The following is a 21,927-nucleotide window of genomic DNA, read 5'->3' on the forward strand; positions in this document are numbered from 1 at the left end:
TGGCGCTGCAACAGGAAGTCAGCACCACGCGAAACGATAGCACGCACCAAGAAAATCTCGATGCTGACTGCACTGCGGTGCTGGCCTTTCCCATGATAACGTGGACTCTTTATACTTAGAGTGAGGAATACCACAAATAACGGGGTAAATTTAATTACCATGAAAGACAAAAGCTTGTTGTTCGAAAACAGTCTGGGCATATCAGCTGTGTGGAGAAATATCATATACCGAACTAGCGGCACTTTGGTTTTGCAGCAGGACGAATAAAATGGCACTGAGTATGAATCAGGCTTTTTTCGTGCATGAATGACTTTCATATAAAATTGTCCCCGGGATTTGGGGCTTTTTGCTAAACATTTTTTTTTTCTTTTAAAACCCTTTCATGAACCTGTGTTGCTTTCTAAATCAAAGTACTTGAACAAAAGGCTATAAAATAATATTGTAGAAACACAGGATTCCAATTAACAGAGGACTGCTCTCTTTTTATTTTAGAGTCATTTGAGAGAGGGTTTTTTTTTTAATCCCTTCCTCATGAAAAGAAATGAAAGCTGCTGGGGACATAGAAAAGAAAGCAGAATGCAACATCTAATGAGACAGAGGAAGTTTTAAGAGCTAGATATTTTTCATTAAGGGATGCATGTGGAGATCATAATGTGGTAGGGTGACATTAGCATACATAAATGATAAGTAGAATTGAGCCACAGACATGGTTTGTACCATTATCCTAATGCCAGAATTAAAATATTGTGATCAGGCTTCATTTCCTGCCTGTCTTTGTGTGGGCAAACTTACCTGGTGTTCAAGCAAAAAAAGTGATGTCTACAGATAACTAAGTTGATAATCCACATGGATAACTATGCCGACACTTTCCCAGGTACTGCTAGTGGTTAATTTTGATATAGTGTGATTTATATGTATCATGCCACAATGAAAGCAACATAGAGGTAAATCTTCTTATCTTTAAAAGAAGCCAATTAAAACAAAATGACTGGAGGAGAATTCTCACTCTGGAATAACCCTTCTAAAGTTGACTGATTTTTTTCAGGTCCACCCAGTCGTTATTGAGAGCAGAACTGGATTCGCTAATTTAGTTTTCCATTAGTGTATAATAAATGGTATCTGGGGAGTTTGAATGCTACTGATTTTATAACATGACTACGAAATGGAGACTAAAGTGGTTGAATGCATGACAGTCAGAAGAAAGGGAAGATCTATCAAGGAGTTAAGTGAAATGAAGGAGGAAGGAGGAAGGTAAAGCCAAGGAGTTCATTAATGATGCTGCAAATTGCTTAACCTGAGAGCTGCACCTCTTTGCATGATTTTGGCATATTAGTGGCACCTTAATAATAATAATAATAATAATATAATAATAATAATAATAATAATAATAATAATAATAATAATAATAATAATAATAATAATAATAGACTTGACACTGAGAGTTCAAGTGCCAGGAAAACAGAACCAAAGAGAGAGGGAAATGCAATGGTTAGAAGGGTAGCGGAGCGGACAAGGGATAAGCAAGACAGAGTTAAATACCAGCCAGAAATCATCTGACTGCACTTTCCTCTTTTATACTGGCAAGCACAGTGGCAGTGCAAATAATGGAGAAAATAAAAGGAAAGAAAACTTGAAATCAGATGCATATTTCTGAAAATGCTCCTGCCATGGGAGAGAGAAATCTTGGAGGCCACAGAAAGACCTTTCGAGAGAGGCGAAGTGGGATGTTTTTAAAAGCATCCACCTGACATTTGACGCCTTGTCTCTATGAGATCAAACACCACATAGGTGTACTTCATGTCAGATAATAAAATATATATATATAGCCATGTCATCAACAAATGAAAGGACATTTTGTCTTGTTCCCACATGAAAATGTATGATGTCAGAACTTGAAATCCAAGAACAAAGGTGCTCATGCTACACTAAGTCACACATATTCAATTAAGCATGCACCTTTTCTCCTCCCTGATCATCAATAATTCTGTTAAAAGTAGTCGTTTTTTCTTTCTCCCTACCAATAGTGCAGTGCTCTCCGTTCCAGCCCGGGCTGCATTCACACTTGCCATCCCGGCATGTCCCGTGCTCATTGCAGCGTGGGTGACACGCTCGCTGATCACAGGCTGTGCCCATCCATCCCTCCTCGCAGCGGCAGGTGCCTCCGACACAAATGCCGTGTCCTCCGCAGTCGGCTGCACAAATCTCTGTGGGAGAGGAGAGAAGAGAGAGGAGGGGATATGGGTGGAGAGAAGGGAGAGGGGAGGGAAAAAAAATCCAGAGTGTTATTGTTAAGAAAAGCAGCCACACTTCACTACCTCGCCTTACGGAGCAATGAAAGGAATTCCTGGAGCTCATAACACTAATCCTTCCTGACAATAAGAATCTAATAAGTATATTTCAAAAAAGAGACGGACATGGATTGCAGAGGTCTGCTGTGATTGATCCTCCTATTTGCTTTCTAATTCGCTTGCACTCCTTGAGCTTTTGTGATCACCAAATCCGAAGGGGAAGGCTCTTCCAATAAACAGAACAAAAGTCACATTTAATTAAAATCTGGTTAAGCGTGGAAACAATGTGCTGATAAACTACTGATGCTAAAGTTAAGCCCTGGTTTATGGTTTGTTGACCTACGGTTCTGGGGACAGGATTTATTAAAATACTTCTTCTCTCTTTAAAACTAATACAGAATATTTCTATTTTTACTGAGTCTGTGCATCTGTTATGTCTCTGTTCCCCTACCATCCCATTAAAAATCCCCTCTCAGGCATTCGAAGGTACCACCATGCTCTTTCTGTGAGCTACGTGAGCTGGAGTTTATAGGATGGTGCTTGTTCCCAGGTCTTATTGGAGTTAACGGAAACACGGAGTCGCAGCTGGCTATTTCGGTACTTACCTCCAAAAAAGAGAAGAGCTAAAGGACATTGGCTTTTCAGAGGTGCTGCCCTTTCCACCCTCCATGAGCCCCAGTGGGCATAAGGACACAAATATACATAATATTTTTACCCAGCACTAGACTTCTGGCTAAAACTTGGCACGGCCTTGGCATGAATTTGGGAGACTTCATGTTTCCATCTGCACTGTATTTGTCTGGAAAAATCAAGGCTTGGTGGATAACAGGTACCCAAGAGTCAGGTGTTAAAGTGCCTGTTACCGCCATTACTATGCAGGACTGATTTCAAGGAAAAAAACCAAAACCAAATACAGATGTGGTGTTACACTGCAGATGAAATGAAATGAATCTATTTCTTCTTCAGGCTCATCACCTGACTGCTCACTTTCAATCTCTCATAAACCATGACCGCGATCTCCTCATTCGGAGGAGAGGCAGTTCAGACTATATTTCAGGCTATCAGGTCTCTGACTTCTGCCTGGTGCATCTAAATTGCATCAAACTTTCACAAATGCTTTGGACTCAAGCCTTCTGCTTGACTGAGCCATTTTATAGATTTTACAGGGTAGGGACACAGTTCTTCCCTACGGAAGAAATGCTGAGTAAGGCTGGGCTGGAAGCCCACAGAGGGGTACCAGAGTACTCTGCAGAGCACATTTTCTCACTCTTCCCCCAGATATGTACCCCCAAAATTAATATCTCAGACACCAACCCATCTCCGCTGCCTCTCTCTGTGCTTCTGAGCATATTAAGAGCAAGATTCTGGCCTCGAGGCTTGTGGTGGAGGGGCGACTGGTATTATACAAGACATTTACTTCGGGTCACTGGCTGCACATAAAATATTCAAAACCACTCAGCCTGCATTAGCATCACACCTGACTGAAATTCAGCCTTAGTAACGTTGCCTTTAGTCTTTTGCTAATTAATACCGCCAGTAACAGGAAGCTTAGGCTGCTCGGGGGCTTTTGACACGCTCCTGATGTGGGGCTGGAACATCCACTTCAACTCCAGGAGGAAGGTTTTGCGTCACAGGGGAGAGCTGGAAGGTCTTCAGCCCTTTACGCTGAAATGGACTCTTCTCTCCAAGAATCAGAGAGCTCTTTAGACAGTGGCAACTATGACAGTAATAACAGTAATGCTTTGCATGTCTAGAAAACACCTCATTTTCCAAGTGCGACATCAACACAATATTTAGCTCCTGGTTACTACAACTCAAGGTGGTGAAGCAGTTTCCTGTCAAACTCCTTTTGTTGCAGTGTCTCGGATGTCTCCAAACCCTCTCACACATTTAGTCTTATCTATCTAAATTTCTAATGGAAGAACTTTGGAGTTCAAATGTTCTTAAGACACTCAGGAACTTGTCTGTCCCATTTAGAGTCAAGTTTTCAAAAGTATTTGGGCAGCTTGGGTGTTTAAACTGATGATCATAGAATCACAGAACCATAGAATTGTCCAGGTTGGAAGACACCTTTCAGATCATCGAGTCCAACAATCAACCTAACTCTGACAAAACCACCACTAAACCATGACCCTCAGCAATATGTCCACCCATATTTTAAATATCTCCAGGGATGGTGATTCCACCACTTCCCTGGGCAGCCTGTTCCAATGTTTGATAACCCTTTCAGTGAAGAAATTTTTCCTAAGACCCATCCTAAACCTCCCCTGGTACAACTTGAGGCTGTTTCCTCTTGTCCTATCACTTGGTACTTGGGAGAAGAGACTGACCCCCCTGGCTACCTCCTCCTTTCAGGCAGTTGTAGAGAGTGAGAAGGTCTCCCCTCAGCCTCCTCTTCTCCAGGCTCAACACCCCCAGCTCCCTCAGCCGCTCCTCACAAGACTTGTACTCCAGACCGCTCACCAGCCCCGTTGCCGTTCTCTGGACTCATCGCTTTTGTGGTGAGGGGCCCAAAACTGGACACAGCCCTCGAGGCGGTGCCTCACCAGTGCCAAGTACAGGGGGACGGTCATTGCCCCAGTCCTACTCACCACACAGGTGGTGAGTATGGGCAAGATGTGCACATATCTGTGGCCTAAATGTCACAGAATCTAACGTAAGCTTTATTGGAAGTCGGTAGAATTTACCTCATCACTTAAGACACGACTGAGGAAGGCCTCTTGAGCTGCTGTCAAAAGTTTTTACTTTGCATCTGGCACTGAGACACAGATTTTCACAGCTCCTAGATGTGAGGGAGGTAATACCATACTACAGTGCCCGTTATGAGCATAAGGGATGGGCAATTATCGACTTGCTGAAGGGTTGGAGCTCAGCCGTGTGTTTCCCCAACTGCCAGACAGCACTGCAATGGAGCGTGGGCCGGTCAGGATGGTATGTGAACACTTAGGACCTGCAAGTTAGCTAACGTAGCAATAAAGCTGCACTAATAAAATAAAATAAAAAAAAATTAGATCTCTCTGGCTGACCTGATGAACAAAGTCTGGGGGAGGATAAAGGAAACAGCAGATGAAAAATAAAAAGCTAGATTTATGGTACTAAAATTTCAGCAAGCTGAGAAGAAACACACTGAGAAAGTACAAAGTCTGAGAGTGCTGGTATTTAAAACCAAACTAGAAAAGTATTGTTGCAGTCCCTGGTGCTTCCCAGCAGTTTTTCACCGTAGGGCTACTCTAGCGTTGGACTGAAACAGCTCCTGTGGTTATTGGTTTACATTCTTTATTCATACGTGTTGAACTTTGCACCTCAGAATACTAAATAAAATGTAATTTTTCCTGCTCCCAGTTCACCGAGCAATCCAAAGAACACCAGCTTGGTTACTTCACGTCTTCATTATGTCCCGTTCCCCAGCTGTGACCTTCAGGGTCCCATCTCCAAATGGAGGACAGCACTGGTATCCTCAAGCCCAGTGACATGCACTGTGAATAACCTCCACTGCTGACTGTGAAGCTCTGAAATTCCAAAGTGACAAACGTCTCCAGCGATGGACAGGAAAACTGGCATCTTGAAGGACTTGGCCCCTTGTGACTCCAAAGTCCATGTGAACATCTTAAGGACCTTACTATAATTTACTTAATATTTTATCTTGGTTGGAGAATATTAATGAGTCCGGCTGAGTACCAGGGGTTATTTTTTTGATGTTAAGATGTTATTTCTGTTTTGACAGATAAAGTAAACAAGGCATAAAGAAGTAAGAACGGTCTACAGGTATATGTGAACTCTGTGACAGGCACAGGACCTCCCAGATGTCCTGATATCCAGCCTCGTGCCCTGTAGAGAAGTCAGGGAAATGTCCGTAGGTCAGACATCTATGGTTTGGTGGTGCAGGAGAAAAAAACAGGGACAAAAGGAATCTATTTTGAGTGATAGTCAGAAGCCTTCCTGGAGTTATTTAAAGGTGTGAAACTAGGATAATGGAGTGACATTCAAAAATGGTGAAGAGAGAAAAAACCCACCACTTTCTGAAAGGCAGAATCTCTGTGGAGCCATTCCTATGAAAAGGGATGGAAAACCCACTGGGACATTTACATCTTGATTGAAATATTTCCCAGACAACATGCTGCCAAGGAACAGTTTTGCACAGGCGGGCCAGGGATTGCATGATTTAAATCAAACAGATCTTAGGCTAACCCAGGACGGGAAGGCTGGGAACATTTTGGGTTCCATCTCCCACCCAGGTGAGACCCCAGCCATACCACCACCCACGCGTGCCAGAGGGTGCAGGCTCCAGGTTCGGAATGTATAATTCATATATAATGGATATACATAAGGTGGTTTGGATTCCCAGGCCCCAAGAGCTGTAACAAAGACGACCCTCAGCTGTGAAAAACACTTGTGAAGCAAACTGCTTCCGACAGTCTCCCTAAAATGTAGTTTAATTATTTCTGACAGGGAACCAGGAGCCGGGAACTCTCAAATCTAAATCTTCCATTTAGCTGCCAGTTTAAAGATAGATGGGGACCATAGAATTTAAATAGCCTTACAACACACATCCTGCTGTATGCCCTGGCCCTTTATAACATGGAGCTCTTAAACGCTCACAGGTTTCTAATGGGTGATTAAATAGTCAGAGTAGCTTTTACTTTTCTGGTGGCACTCAAAGAAATGATCAAAATGGATTTCAGATTAAGTTTCCACTTAAATACAGGTCTTTTCAGGCAGCTCAAGATGACTAAGGCTGATTTACAGAAAAGGGCAGGTGAACTGTTCCTTGATCATTCGGTCCCAGGGACAGAATTTGCCACCTCTGTTCTTATTACAAGCTGCTTTTTTTTTTTTTTTTTGGTACATTTCCCAATTCTGTTGTTAAAATTAGAGGACATGATTAGCTACCATCTGAGCTGCGTGCGCAAATGAGAAGGAAAGCTTTTAATTCTCCTATTACAGTATTCATAGACTGGCCAGCTGCACTATATCGCTCCTGCCTGTTCAAGCTTAGTTAGAACGCTGCGCTTGTGCATAAAAGACCTGCCTGTTAAATATTTTCACACCAGCTGTTTCCAAAAGGTGACTAAATATTTCCTTTCATCTTTAATCTCTTCCACTGTTTGTATGAACAGCTTAGCCATTCCTTATCCTTTCCTAGAGGTGCACTGTGCTTTACTTCATCTTGCCGTGCAGCTCTCAAAGCCGCCTGTAGTTCCTTGAAGGAAGGGGACCTTCTGAGCAAATCTGGTGCCCAGTTCTAAGAGCAAATATGAGGCTTACTGTCCTCAAAAGGTACAATCATAGAATCATAGAATGGTTTAGGTTAGAAGGGACCTTAAAGATCATCTAGTTCCAACCCCCTGCCCTGGGCAGGGACACCTCCCACCAGACCAGGTTGCTCCAAGCCCCGTCCAACCTGGCCTTGAACCCCTCCAGGGATGGGGCAGCCACAGCTTCTCTGGGCAACCTGGGCCAGGGTCTCACCACCCTCACAGTAAAGAATTTCTTCCTGAGATCTAATGTAAATCTACCCTCTTTCAGTTTAAAACCTATGCACCCCTGTGGGAAATATGTAGACTTTGAGTAATACCCTATATTTTGCTCCCCAACACTTGCACTTAACAGAGGGCACTGGTGGACATTAATTGATTCATGGGCTCAGGGTTTTATCTACAGAATCAAGTTCATTTCCATTCTACCATCTGTTTTTTTGCCATGTTACTGTCTAGGATTGGTGTCTTCCATGGCCTGGATTCCACCTCACCTGATGTCATAGAATCATAGAATCATGTCACACTCTTACGAGAAGAACTGCACTGAGTCTTAGTTGCCCTCTGTGGGTCAAGGAGGAAAGACAGGTAGCTCCAGAGGATGATTCACCTGAAAGCTCTTTCATGGAGAACTTCTGGAGCAGACTGTGCTCAAGGCACCTTTGAGTGTTGGGTGGTTCACCCAGGGGTCTCAGGTTCATTGTAAGCATTATCCTTAGAAAAGGATAATGCCATTCCAACAGGATTCTGATTCTTTTTCATGCAAATAATCAAAAAAGAAATGACTCATCTTCAGTTTCAGGACCTGCTCTGTTCCATCACTGCTCATCCCCACCGGGAACGAGTCCATGAAGCCAGCCTCCATTGCCTGATGGCTAGTTTTTAGACAAATGTCACTTTTTTTCTCATTATCCCCTTATCATTGGGTGAGGGATTTCCCTCTGGTCCGTAAAGGCTTCCAGAATTCCCCAAGGCTCTCTTAAAAATCCTAATATGCCTCGAAACCTACCCAAAATCTTGACAATGGCTACTGATGTGCCTTAACTTCTCCATATTGCGTTGACAAAAACTGTCTTGTAATTTTATTCTACCTCCCTCAGCACATCTCTGTCTGTTGTTGTTCAGTTAATGCTTAAAAATCTCAGCTATCTGAGGCCAAGATTATCCTTTTTTGTTCTGCGTTTGCGCCGTGCCAGGTGTAATGAGGTCACAGTCTATTAACAGCACTTCAGAAGTAAGAATACTAAAGCAATTACTCATACAAATAAAAACCTTGTACCTGAGTCTTTCTTTTTTTTTTTTGTGCTTTTTGCATATCCTGCTAAAAACTAACCCAAATCTGTCCCCTTAAGAATAAAAAGTCTGCTGTGTTGCCTTTGATATTTCAGAAGAAAAGTGGGAAAAGATGCCTATCACACACTAGCCACCAGTGTAATGCTTTGTTCATGGCCCTTTTTAATTGATATAACAGACACGGTTGCTTCCAACACAGGAAGTGGCATAATCCAGAATTTCGTATTATTTTCACAGTACATTAAAGAATTGGGTTGGGAAAGGGATAATGATGTCAATTTGTGCTTCATTTATGGCAAATCCATTTTTACATGTTTACCCCTATCCCCCCAAAATCCTAAAATTGGCTTGACAACAGTTTAAAGCTCTCCAGCTTAGAGAAGAGCAATGCAGATGAAAATTTTTCTTTAGCATTCATGTGATGTGAGGGAGGTTGCCCAGGGAGGTTGTGGAGTCCCCTTCTCTGGAGATTTTCAAGACCCGCCTGGATGCAGCCCTGAGGGATGTGCTTTAGGCAGTCCTGCTCTAGCAGGGGAGTGGGACTAGATGATCTCTAGAGGTCCCTTCCAACTCTGAAGATTCCGTGATTCCGTGATGCAGAATCGGAGATTTAGCTGCTTCTGACCTGCCTGCTAAATCCTTTAATAAATATGGATTTAGTGCTAAAATATACGATCAGGTGAAATTGCTCAGAGCTTCTTGAAAACTGGGGCAGTTCCACTGACCTTCAACACATTAATAGAAAATTTAATAATTAATAATCTGTCTTAACTGGGATTTTCCCGTTTCAAGTTGGCTCATCTGAAGCAATTTCCAGCTGGAGACAGATCTTTGCAGGAAAGAAGCCGAGGAGAGAGGCACTGCACAGAGCTAAAAGGCTGAGCCTGGTGAGGAGCTAAGCCTTGTTTTCGCAACCTGCATTTGCTTTAGAAGGCAAGTTACGGGCAATATCTGGGAAAAGCATCTAATATAAAGATATGGATGGAAAAACCAGAAGGTTCATGGTAGGCATGACTTAGTTAGCAGTGAAGTGCTAAATATGTCGTTCACAATGAAATGCATTTTGTGGTGTTATGAAACTCTCATTTATGTGATTTGACAACCCTGTAGTGACATATCAACTCCTCTGTTGGAACTGAAGAAGATATAAAGCTCGTTAGCTTTTAAAACTGTCCTTTTTACAAATGTTATGAGGAAAAGTTCAAACGATGGAGCAAGTCAAAACCTGAAAGGAGAGATCTAAATTTTCTGTCCTCGCCAGTACCAAATCTGCAGCATGAAATCCTCTGAAAACCATCTTGTTTCTGTAGCGACTGGGGAACGCTGTGCAACTTGTGTTAATGTCACTAATTGAAGGTCATGTGTTTTTCAGAGATCATGTCTTAAAAGCAAGTTCTGCACAATTTAATGCCTTTATATGAACAATCTGTTCACCTATTTTTAAAACATACATAAATTATGTAAGTATTACTAATGTAGAAAAAATAATTATTATTTATGTCAATAAATATAAACCCTGTTTACTTTTATGAGTATAATTAAACTTCTGGTGCTGAGATGACTGTCCACTCTGCTCAAGGATCTCAACGCTTTTTACATAGCTTGGAAAACTGAACACACATGAAAAGTAAAAGTTATTTCTTTTCTTTCCGTGGATGAGGATGAGGAAGTTTCTTTCCAGGGATGAATAAATTAAAGGATGGTCTCCAGAGACCAAAAATGAATCCATCAGCTTTGCTATCATCCCTCATCAGGAAGAACACTGACCTTCAGCAATGGTTTTGAAACGTGACTCAGGACACCAGAGTTTTCCCCTCCTGAACCTGAAGCCCTGAGGAGCGCCCTGAAGTGCCTGCACTGGGGAACGTGTATGCAGCGTTACAGGTGACCCTAACGAGGATACCCGAGATGGCCTAAATGCTGAGTCTTGCCAGGCTCTGCAGGAGGAGGACTGAGCACAGGTCTTCAATACACGTGCAGAAGGGACAACTCTGCACTTGCAGAAAAGGCCGGGTATGCACAAAGGAGGTCTAAAACATGTGCATGACAGAAGAGGAGAGAGTTTTTACGCTAAGCGGTTGAGCTGGCTTTGCTGTCTATCTCTAGGAGAAGGGTTGCTGGAAATCCCTAATAAAAGAAAGTACCCTTCTCTGGCCCTCACCTAGACACAACAGATTAACCCCACTTCAGCCTCTTCCCCTGTTTTCCTCCTGCTTTTTAGTTTTTTGCTTGCATAAGCAGCTTTGAGTTTAACTGAAAGGCTTCTGCAAATCCTCTTCTCGGTCTCATCTCTCTCTGGAGATTTAAATCAGGAATCTAGGTGGCTCCAAGCTGCCTAACTTGGAGATGAAGATTCCACAGAGTAGCTGCTCACCTGGTGCTGAGCAGATCCAGGAGATCCCATAACGGCCCTGAAACCCACCTTCCGCCTCTAAAATGAGTAATGAATGAGCTTGGCACAAGTAATAGATTTCAGCTGATGTCTGTCTGTCCTCTAAGACTGAGCCTCTTACTCTGTAAACATACAGCACCTACCACTATGGGAATCTTGGGAGTTCTTGCTAGAAATAGTAACAGGAGCAGCCAAGGTGCAAGGTCCTGCATCTGGATCACAGCAGTCCCAAGCACAAATACAGTCTGGGTGGAGAATGGCTTGAGAACAACCCTGAGGAGAAGGACTTGGGGGCGTTGGCGGATGAGAAGCTCAACACGAGCTGTCAATGTGCGCTGGCAGCCCAGAAAGCCAACCACAGCCTGGGCTGCATCCCCAGCAGCGTGGGCAGCAGGGCGACGGGGGGGATTCTGCCCCTCTGCTCCGCTCTGGTGAGGCCCCACCTGGAGTACTGCGTCCAGCTCTGGAGTCCTCAGTACAAGAAGGACAGGGACCTGTTGGAATGGGTCCAGAGGAGGCCACGAAGATGATCAGAGGGCTGGAGTCCCTCTGCTGTGAGGACAGGCTGAGAGAGTTGGGGTTGTTCAGCCTGGAGGAGAGAAGGCTCCGGGGAGATCTTAGAGCCCCTTCCAGCACTTAAAGGGGGCATATAGGAGAGATGGGGAGGGACTCTATGAGGGAGTGGAGCGATAGGATGAGGGGTAACAGTTTTAAACTAAAAGAGGGGAGATTTACATGAGCGCTTTCCACATATTTCCCACAGAGGTGCATAGGTTTTAAACTGAAAGAGGGGAGATTTACATTAGATCTCAGGAAGAAATTCTTTGCTGTGAGGGTGGTGAGACCCTGGCCCAGGTTGCCCAGAGAAGCTGTGGCTGCCCCATCCCTGGAGGGGTTCAAGGCCAGGTTGGACGGGGCTTGGAGCAACCTGGTCTGGTGGGAGGTGTCCCTGCCCAGGGCAGGGGGGTTGGAACTGGATGATCTTTGAGGTCCTTTCCAACCCAAACCATTCCACGATTCTACAATTAGCAGTCCCTGTGCTAATGGATTACAGCTCTTGCCCAACCTGTGCAGCTGTGCAACGTGCAGTGGTACCAGCTGGGATGTCTGTTAAAAAAAGTCTCACTTCTAAGTGCCATTTCAGCTTGCTTCATATTTGCATAAAGGTTTTCCAGCTCCTGTCTGAAAAGCTATAACTCTGTGAGATGAAATTCCATTAAACTGATCTGCTGCCTTTTATCAGCCCCTGGTTTCTACAATATTTATACCCTATTTTCAGTCTCGCCTCAAATGCTAGGGACTGACCATCACATTGTGTCTAAAGCATCTCCTCTATAGCTGTGATTTACTTTTGTGCTTGTGTCAATCTTCCCTTTATTTATTATTCTGAACTTTATTTTAAACTGTCTCTTGCTGTTGAATAGCAGGACATGAAATGCCAGGTATTGATGGACTTGAATCTTGGAGCTGAGATTTGTTGAATAAAAATAAATATTCCAAAGTGCAGGATTGTTTTCCTCTGATGCTTAATTGGATGTCTCTGCTTTCGGGGATGTGAGTTAAAGCTTCCCAGAAAAGAAACAATTCCTAATGTATTAAATGAAGTTTCTAACAAGGATTCTTCTCTGTACCAATTTGAATTTCCTCTCTGTGTCCATAAGGAGGAGATAATTTGACCGTAGGAAAGCCTTTTGCTCATGCTCACAGTCATTAAAAAGCACTAATTTCTTTTCTAATTCTGTAGTTTGGTTTTGTCTAAAATAAGTTCAACAGAGCATGTACAAATGTGTGTGCTGAAGTAATCACAAGCTAGATTTGCTTGGGATTCCCTTATTCAGAACTTGGCACTACTACACAGACAGTCCCAACACGGTTTCCTTTTGCTTCAGACAACGTTTCACCAAGGAATTTAGGAATTTTCATTGTTATTAATCTTGTTCAAAAGGAGACACAGAACATGTATGAAATGTGCTGGGCCGACATATCCAGAACCTAGATGTCTGTCTACCCACACAAATGGGATGCAGTGGCAGCTGCTCCAAAAGCTTTGTGTCTGCTGTGCTGTCCAGATGCCTCAACGCCGGTGCGGAAGGATCACCTTCACAGGAAAGAATCAAAGCTCTCTCCACAGCCCTTTCAAAATTTCATCTGTCAAGATTATTATAAAGGTTCTCATTAGTGCAAATTGTGATGATCGTTTTTAGAGTATGAACACCTTGCAACTTGGAAGGGGGCAGAGAGGCTATACTAAATCCAGCACATCCACTTCAGACAGCTTACAAAATCATGGGTTTTTTGGCCTTCAATAGCCACCGATCCACTGTACGACAATCACTGGTCTTACATTATTGTCCCTTGCTCATTTTTTATGTTATTCTGTTTTACTGGCTCCTAGATTATTGTCCCTATTATTTAATCTCGGCCGTTCCAAATTGGAATGAAACATGATTCGATGAAGCTGAAAGCATCCAATAAACCTTTGCGGAAACTGTGATCATGATGAGCTCCAGTTGGGTCGGAGTATAAGGCCAAAGTCACGGGAAATATCCACCAACAACAGTGTGAAATTGACTGAATGCAAGTGGAGAAGGCATGACGTGGAACCTACGGCCATCCTCACTGAGCCAAACGAGTGAGGTATGAGAGGACAGTCTTGATCCAGCCTAATCAAGGTAGATCGAAGGCAGAGCCTGACTACACACAATTATCCACCCTGCTGATATTCCAGCAGCATTCTGGTTAAAAGAGGGAAGAGTCAGAAGCAGAGGTCTAGACTCACAAAACTAAGAGGATGTCTACACAGTCTTCTGTGAGTTGGTTACAAATTAATTGGCCAACCTTATTGAACGTCATGTATCTCCAGTTCAAAAGCTGCACAACTGCCATAGGGCAATTATTCTAAGCCTCCAGAAATACACACTCATTCCTAGTTTATGAGCATGAGCTATTCCATGCAGTGACTATAATGTTTCAGATTCTCAGCTGGCTTGATCAGCTTGGTTTTATCTCCAAGAGAACTTGTAGAACCAGTTCACATCACTCTTGCAGGACAGTCATTTTGTCCTCAGTGACAGCTGGATTACACTTACAGTGTCAAAGGACTGATTTAATATTGTTTAAAAAAGCAGCAACTTCATGACAGATATTCTATTGTAGAGAAGGGGCTAAATTATGAGCAGCCCCCATGTTGGCATGATGTAAGTCCAGAAAATGTGAGGACTCTAAGGCTCTTCCTTTCAAAAGCAAAGTCAGACAATAAGCCAATATTTGTCATCTGAGACTTACAATTTTTCAGTGATACAAGCAAACATGCTAATTGCTCAGCCATCCTCAAAACACGCTATTTTAATGGTGGTCTGTTTTAACTGTGGAATTTAACAGCTTATTGTGGTGCTGTGAAACATCTATTCTTCAAATTAGCCAAGTTAACATGAACCCCACGGAGTCTGGTACATCGCTGCTGTTTTCAGTCTGAAAAGTCCGCAACACAAAGCATAATTGATACAAACAAAAAGAACTTTTGAGCTCATGGTGTGACTGCTGAGGTCACATATGGAGATGGGGAAGAATGCTGAACTAAAATTGGCATGCTGGGAATTAGACCTAATTGTTCTAGAAAACAAATAGGGAATGGAATAGTCTACCCATTGCCCTTTGAGGTGGTCTGTAAATTGGCACTGACGCTGGAACAGCTGATAGGAGATACAGAAGCTTTACTCATCGTAGTATGCCTAAGGTCAGAGAAGACCAGGGATTGCTTGTTACACCACTGGACATACACTATTCTCAGTCTGAGACATGACCTAATCGGACCAAATGTTTTGTGACCTAATGGTCAGAGCCAGACTGATGATATCATCATTTCCATTGGTATTGGCCAAGTTTGAAATGACAGCTAGAACGCAAGTTTTCAGTTCCTTTAATCTCTCCCTTGGTCATTGTATCTGACCAAGACTGCATGGACTGCTGCAAACAGAGAAGTGGCTAAAACTAAGATCCTAAACACATCCTGAAGCTGACAGAAGTTTGATGGATCTCTGTTTGACCAGGGAAATGTGCTAAGACAATTTCTCAACTATCAGATAGAAACATAGAATCATAGAATTGTCTAGATTGGAAGGGACCTTTCAGATCTTCTAGCCCAACCATCAACCTAACACTAACAAAACCCATCACTAAACCATATTGCTTAGCACTATGTCTACCTGATCTTTTAAATACCTCCAGGGATGACGATTCCACCACTTCCCTGGGCAGCCTGTTAGAATGTTTGGTAACCCTTTCAGTGAAGAAATTTTTCCTAAGATCCAATCTAAACCTCCCCTGATGCAACTTGAGGCCGTTTCCTCTTGTCCTATCGCTTGTTACTTGGGAGAAGAGATGGACTCCCACCTCGCTACAACCTCCTTTCAGGGAGTTGCAGAGAGCAAGAAGGTCTCCCCTCAGCCTCCTTTTCTCCAGGCTCAACACCCCCAGCTCCCTCAGCCGCTTCTCACAAGACCTGCGCTCCAGACCCTTCACCAGCTCCGGTGCCCTTCTCTGGACACGCTCCAACACCTCAGTGTCTTTCTTGTAGTGAGGGGCCCAAAACTGGACATGGCACTTGAGGTGGGGCCTCACCAGTGCTGAGTACAGAGGTACAATCACTTCCCTAGTCCTGCTCACTACATTATTCCTGACACAGGCCAGGATGCTGTTGGCCACCTTGGCCACCTGGGCACACTGCTGGCTCATATTCAGCGGTCAGTCAACCAACACCCCCAGGTCCTTTCCTGCCAGGCAGCTCTCCAGCCACTCCTCCCCAAGCCTATAGTGCTGCATGGGGTTGTTGTGACCCACGTGCAGGACCCGGCACTTGGCCTTGTTGAACCTCAGATTGTAAGTAGGAATCCGTATTTGAAACATAAGTTGTATTTTCTATCTTATTGAGAGTTTTCTCTCTCCCTTTAGTACGTCCTTTTCATCTGCTGACCACGATGATATTTGGACTTTTGAAGAATTGCACTCCCCACAAAAATAACTACGGCTCAACTACTACCTTTTTTTATCACCGCACCAGGGTCTCCTTATACACATTTTCAATGCGCAAAGGGAAAGGCAGTAAAAGGGCATTCAAATGAAAGCCTTCCTGAATACTTTTATTTCAAATATTTTGGCTGGTTTTAGTCTTTTATTGCATTTTTAATAAAAAGCTTAGAAGACTTTAAAGGATAAGTTCATCTTGGCAATGGGTAGGCTAAAATCTGTACTCACAATCCAATCTACATCAAAAACTTTATGTTTTGTACAGTGATAGTTCTTGTTAACACTGTTCATTCTCTGGATTCACTTATTCCTTCACAATTCACAAAGCAGATACCCGCCCGGCAGAGCCTGTGATAGCCTTGTGTAACAGCACTGGGCTGCGCATACTTTATTCCCTCAGAGAGAAAACTTCTCTCCACGCAAATAAAATGGGGAAGATCACAAGTTCACAAATCAGCATGTTATGGTTCTGCAAGGTTGAGGATGAAATCCCTGCTGGTACAAAACACTTCCTGGCCTTCGATGACTGTTAAAGACCAAGTTAAGGACTTCAGGAGTGGCTTTGCAATTTTAGTATTGGGCCAGAACAGATTTTGATGGTATGTTCTGAAGCCCAGCTTTGAGAACCCTGTACTCCCATAATTTCAATTGCCTCAGACTAATGTTTCTCACTACACTGCAGGGGTAGCGAGATGAACAAGTTACAGGCTGAAGAAGGATAATTCGAAGTGGTGTTTGATTACAAAGCTGTGCCTGATAACTTTTCCTTAACTCACTAAGATCTAAAATATACGGATGTTTATCAATTTCACCTGTTCTATCCTGAGGTTTAGTTTTCATGTTCTTCCCCACGTGTTTTAAAGCTAAGAAAAAGACAAACCAGTGATTTCTCAGGCATTAATGGGGGCCCTAGTCTGAAGTAAGGTACAAGCCTGTATCATGTGATGGCTGATGTAATACCCACCTTTTACAGAGAAATTTTTACCCCTTAATGAAGAAAATTACGACTTAAAGGAGGAACTATATGAACATTTTCCAACGATGGATTTTTAGCTTGGTAGCCTTGGGCATGACATGAATTTAACATGAGATTTTGCTTTGTAAGCTTGACACCAATAAGCCCAAGGAAATCAATTTTTATCCATGTGTTGCGTTAACCCTGTTGCTATTCGACCAATAGGATATGAAGTTGTCTGGCAAGGTGTATGAGAACTGTGTTTCTGTGTGTCTGTATGTGTGTATGTGCAATAATCTGCACAATTCACAGAATCACAGAATCACAGAATGGCCGGGGTTGGAAGGGACCTCTGGAGATCACCCAGTCCAACCCCCTGCCAGAGCAGGGTCACCCAGAGCAGGTGGCACAGGAACGTGTCCAGGTGGGTTTGGAATGTCTCCAGAGACGGAGACTCCACCACCTCTCTGGGCAGCCTGTGCCAGGGCTCTGCCACCCTCACAGGAAAGAAGTTCCTCCTCGTGTTGGGATGGAATTTCCCATGTTCAAGCTTGTGCCCATTACCTCTTGTCCTGTCACTGGGCACCACTGAAAAGAGCCTGGCCCCATCCTCCTGACACCCACCCTTTAAGTATTTCTAAGCATTGATAAGATCCCCCCTCAGTCTTCTTTTTTCCAGACTGAAAAGACCCAAGTCCCTCAGCCTTTCTTCATAAGAGAGGTGTTCCAGTCCCCTCAGCATCTTGGTAGCCCTCTGCTGCACCCTTTCCAGCAGTTCCCTGTCCCTCTTGAACTGGGGAGCCCAGAACTGGACACTGCACTTCAGATGCAGCCTCACCGGGGCAGAGTAGAGGGGGAGGATGACCTCCCCCCACCTGCTTGCCACGCTCTTCTTAATGCACCCCAGGATGCCATCAATCCCTAATGAAAAAATACAGTGGAAGGTAAAGGTGCATTTGCTCTAGCTTTTCTCTTTAAAAGTTCATTCTTCTTGGTCTCCTTATCTACTAATTGGAATACAGAAAATACGCCTGTTTCAATGAACTGTACAACCTTGTGGTGAGGAACTCTGTTGGGCGCTATCTAAAAGACTTTCTCCATTGTTAATTTATACAACTAAATTGGTATTAAAAATTTCAGTCATTACCATTGGCTGATACAGAATCTTAAACCTAATCATTGTTTGTGCATGGGCTTGAATTGACCCATACTCCTGCAAAGTAAACAGGAGCTTTTCCATTGACTTCAGTGTGCGGTACAATAATTTATAAGAATATGGCTTCCCTGCAATCAGAGACGTGGATACACACACCATGCTAGATTTATCTTAAATCCAGCTTCTCGGCCTACCAAATGCAGTAAAGCCATGGAGGACTGTTGTACAACTGGTGGGTAAATACCTGGTCTTTTGCCAGCCCTATGCATACCCACTCTATTTTCCCACTGTGCTTGGAGGATGGATTTATCTAGGCATATCTGCAAGGACCACGATCACTACATGGCAGTCTGAAGCCCCTCCTAAGCTGTTTTTAACTGATCACACAGGCTAAAAGGGCGTTTTCTACTTCTTTATGTTAAATGCACAGTCCTGTAATTGCCTCTCTCTTGAGGAATGTGTGATCGTGACGCCTGCTGAGCCTTCTACAGTTATTTGGTGGAACTGAGCATCTCTCAAAAGCTGAAACCCAGACTGCTCTAAAGTAACCAGAAGCAACCAAACAAGAAGGCAGTCAAATTGATGAGAAATCAGTTAAGCTCTCTTGCAAGGATTTCCACTTAACTAAAATCTGAACAGCCCTCTACAGAGGTTTCTCTTCTCTTCTCTGGAGGTGTCTCTAGACAGCTATCCCACTAAATGGGCCATGACATGAGCCAGCAGTGTGCCCAGGTGGCCAAGAAGGCCAACAGCCTTCTGGCTTGTATCAGCAATAGCGTGGCCAGCAGGAGCAGGGAAGTGATGGTGCCTCTGTACTCGGCACTGGTGAGGCCTCACCTCGAGTGCTGTGTTCAGTTCTGGGCCCCTCTGTACAAGAGGGACATTGAGGTGCTGGAGCGTGTCCAGAGGAGAGCTACCAGGCTGGTGAGGGGTCTGGAGACCAGGTCATATGAGGAGAGGCTGAGGGAGCTGGGCATGTTTAGCTTGGAGAAGAGGAGGCTGAGGGGAGACCTCACTGCCCTGCACAACTCCCTGAAAGGAGGTTGGAGAGAGGTGGGTGTTGGCCCCTTCTCCCAGGTGAATAATGACAGGACCAGAGGAAATGGTGTGAAGTTGCGTCAGGGGAGGTTTAGGTTAGATATTAGGAAGAATTACTTTACTGCAAGAGTGGTCAGGCACTGGAACAGCCTGCCCAGGGAGGTGGCTGAGTCACCATCCCTAGAGGTGTTTAAGAAACGTCTAGATGTGGCACTTCAGGGCATGCTCTAGTGGCAGAGATTTTATGTTGTTTGGTTGGACTCGATGATCTCAAAGGTCCTTTCCAACCATGAGGATTCTGTGATTCTGTAAATTGGTAATGTGATGGAAAGCCTAAAAGCAGGAGGGGATGGCACGGAACTGGCAGGAATCCAAACCCATTTTTTTTTACTGTCCACTAAAGACTTTTGTAACATTTCTAGCCAGATTAAGCGTGGTCAGGATGAGTGCTGCAGTGCCGGAAATCCTGCGGAGATGGACAGTCTGGAACTCTCTTCCTGTCACAAATGACAGGCACTCTGTGCTTTAGAACAGTGCCCATTTGACGTTAAGATTTAGGGCATGAATCCCCTTCCTGAAGTTTGGTATCCCTTTGGATTGGCCCAGCCAGTTCATTCTTCTTTTTGACATGGCTTCTTGTAGCATCTGCACTGACGTGGTAGGTGGGATACTGTCCCAAGAAGTGAGAGAGCATCTCCAATGATTTCTCAGCCTGAGGAGACACCTGCTGTGGGTGCCACTGCAGAAATTTAGGAACTTAAGGTAGATTTCCAGTAGAGAGCTGTAGACAGCAGGATGTCTCAGAAGCTGAGAAGAGGTTCTCTGCAAAATTCTAGTAAATGTAGATAATCTGCATTTGCTTAAGGTAAATTGTAAATGCCTAAATGTCTTTGTCATCATAGACCTTAGTAACAAACTTTGGCAACAAGTCACTGGGAAGCAGTATTTCCTCCCTGTCACAGAGTGGTAAAAAGGTAGTCACAAAGTCAAATTACATATCCTCAGGAAACACTGTTAGCAGCAGAAGTGATGGGAGAAGCTACGAATAGGATCAAACTACTTGATTTCATGAGATACGGTCATGCAAGTTTCGCCTCAGTCTCTGGCCAGGCATGCTCTCTTAGCCTTTTCAAAATGTGAAGTAAAACATCATAACTTACAATTTCTTTACTGCATCCCAGCTTCCAGTTCCCAACTCTTATCATTAAATTTACAGCCCATGATTTTCCACCTCCACTGCCAATTTAGGACCACCATATACAAAGTACTATTCCTATTACTACCCTTCTCCAGCGTACTTCTAAGGATCTCAAAGTACTGCACTGGATGTCAACCGTGCATAAAACGAGTCATTACGAACGAGTGATTGAGAAGGAATCCTCATCTCTATGCAGGTCAATGTACAACCACTGTCAACGGCCCAGGAAAAGTCAGTACGCTTATTACACAGAGAACATAATCTCTATTGCTGCTTTCCGATGATTCTGGTGAATATCATGCATGTCAAGATGTCAAATACCAAACAGAGAACAGTGTGAAAAATCAGTGATTTAAATTTAAGGAGAGTGAAGGAGACCACCAGATAACTTAAATCCTTTAAGAATGATTTTGGATCCAAGTATGACACTGTTTTGATGGGCCTGGGATTGCATCGATGTATCAGTGAGATCCCTCTGGGAAACAGTACATTCCCCAAATGCAGATAACCTGACTCACCTATTCATCGCACTGCACTCAGCAAGTATGTCTTACGGTACGTGTTTTGTTGCCTGTTCATTAGCCAGAAATACTTGGTCCAGTTCAAATAGGTCAAGAGTGAGACTCTATCACATATTGAGTTCTGTTTTATGTTGCAGCACAGGCCATTTCCTTCTTCCCGCTATACTCGGACAATAAAAGGTTAAGAGAGCTGCCCTATAATGGCTTCGTTAGTTGCCATGCTTGGAGAATGAAGTCCTTTGCTAGGGATCATTAAGAGGTGAAGGGAGATAGCACGCCAAAAGCCTGGGATACAGAGGATGTGTGATGGCAGACCCTGGAGAAAAGGTGTTAGGATGAGTGTTTCCTTAATTATCGTTCTTGTACTAAGCATTGCTTTGGACATTTTAGCTGAACTGGGTTATAAAGGACCTTTTTGTATATGCTTGTGCAACAGTACTAAGATGCAAAAGCAAAGGGATTTAATTCTCCCATGGAGAAATCAAAATGCCCCTTTTGCTGCTCAGTATGGGTTATCTCTGGACTTATCTCTGCAACTTTCACTAAAAGACTGTAGTTGGGAATCCACCAAAAAAGAAGTGCATACTGAGGGAAAGGAGATCCTAAGAAACTATCCCTTGTATGAAAGGCTGAGGCGTGTTTAAGAAGCATTTTTCCAGAGTGAAAACTCTGAGGTAGCACGGCAGCAGCCCAATCTCACAATACACTGGCAGGGGGCACACACATAAAGCAAAAACCCCCACGTCATTACATCTTCCTACAATGCAGTGCAGACAGGATTTCACAAGAAATTGAATTGCACAGCT

The 21,927-nt window shown here is 43.7% G+C and overlaps 1 protein-coding gene across 12 annotated transcripts in view; it reads right to left on the reverse strand.

Annotated features, from left to right (window-relative positions):
* The window catches only part of TENM4 (teneurin transmembrane protein 4), a 530,696-nt gene that overhangs the window by 128,021 nt on the left and 380,748 nt on the right, over nucleotides 1–21,927 (reverse strand). For all 12 annotated transcript variants that reach the window (XM_074572381.1, XM_074572380.1, XM_074572379.1 and 9 more), the window contains one exon: nucleotides 2,019–2,204. In XM_074572381.1, the coding sequence (XP_074428482.1) occupies nucleotides 2,019–2,204 (186 nt within the window). The remainder of the gene's footprint in view (nucleotides 1–2,018; nucleotides 2,205–21,927) is intronic.

This window comes from Larus michahellis, chromosome 1 (assembly GCF_964199755.1).
Source record: "Larus michahellis chromosome 1, bLarMic1.1, whole genome shotgun sequence".
NCBI classification, from domain to species: domain Eukaryota; kingdom Metazoa; phylum Chordata; class Aves; order Charadriiformes; family Laridae; genus Larus; species Larus michahellis.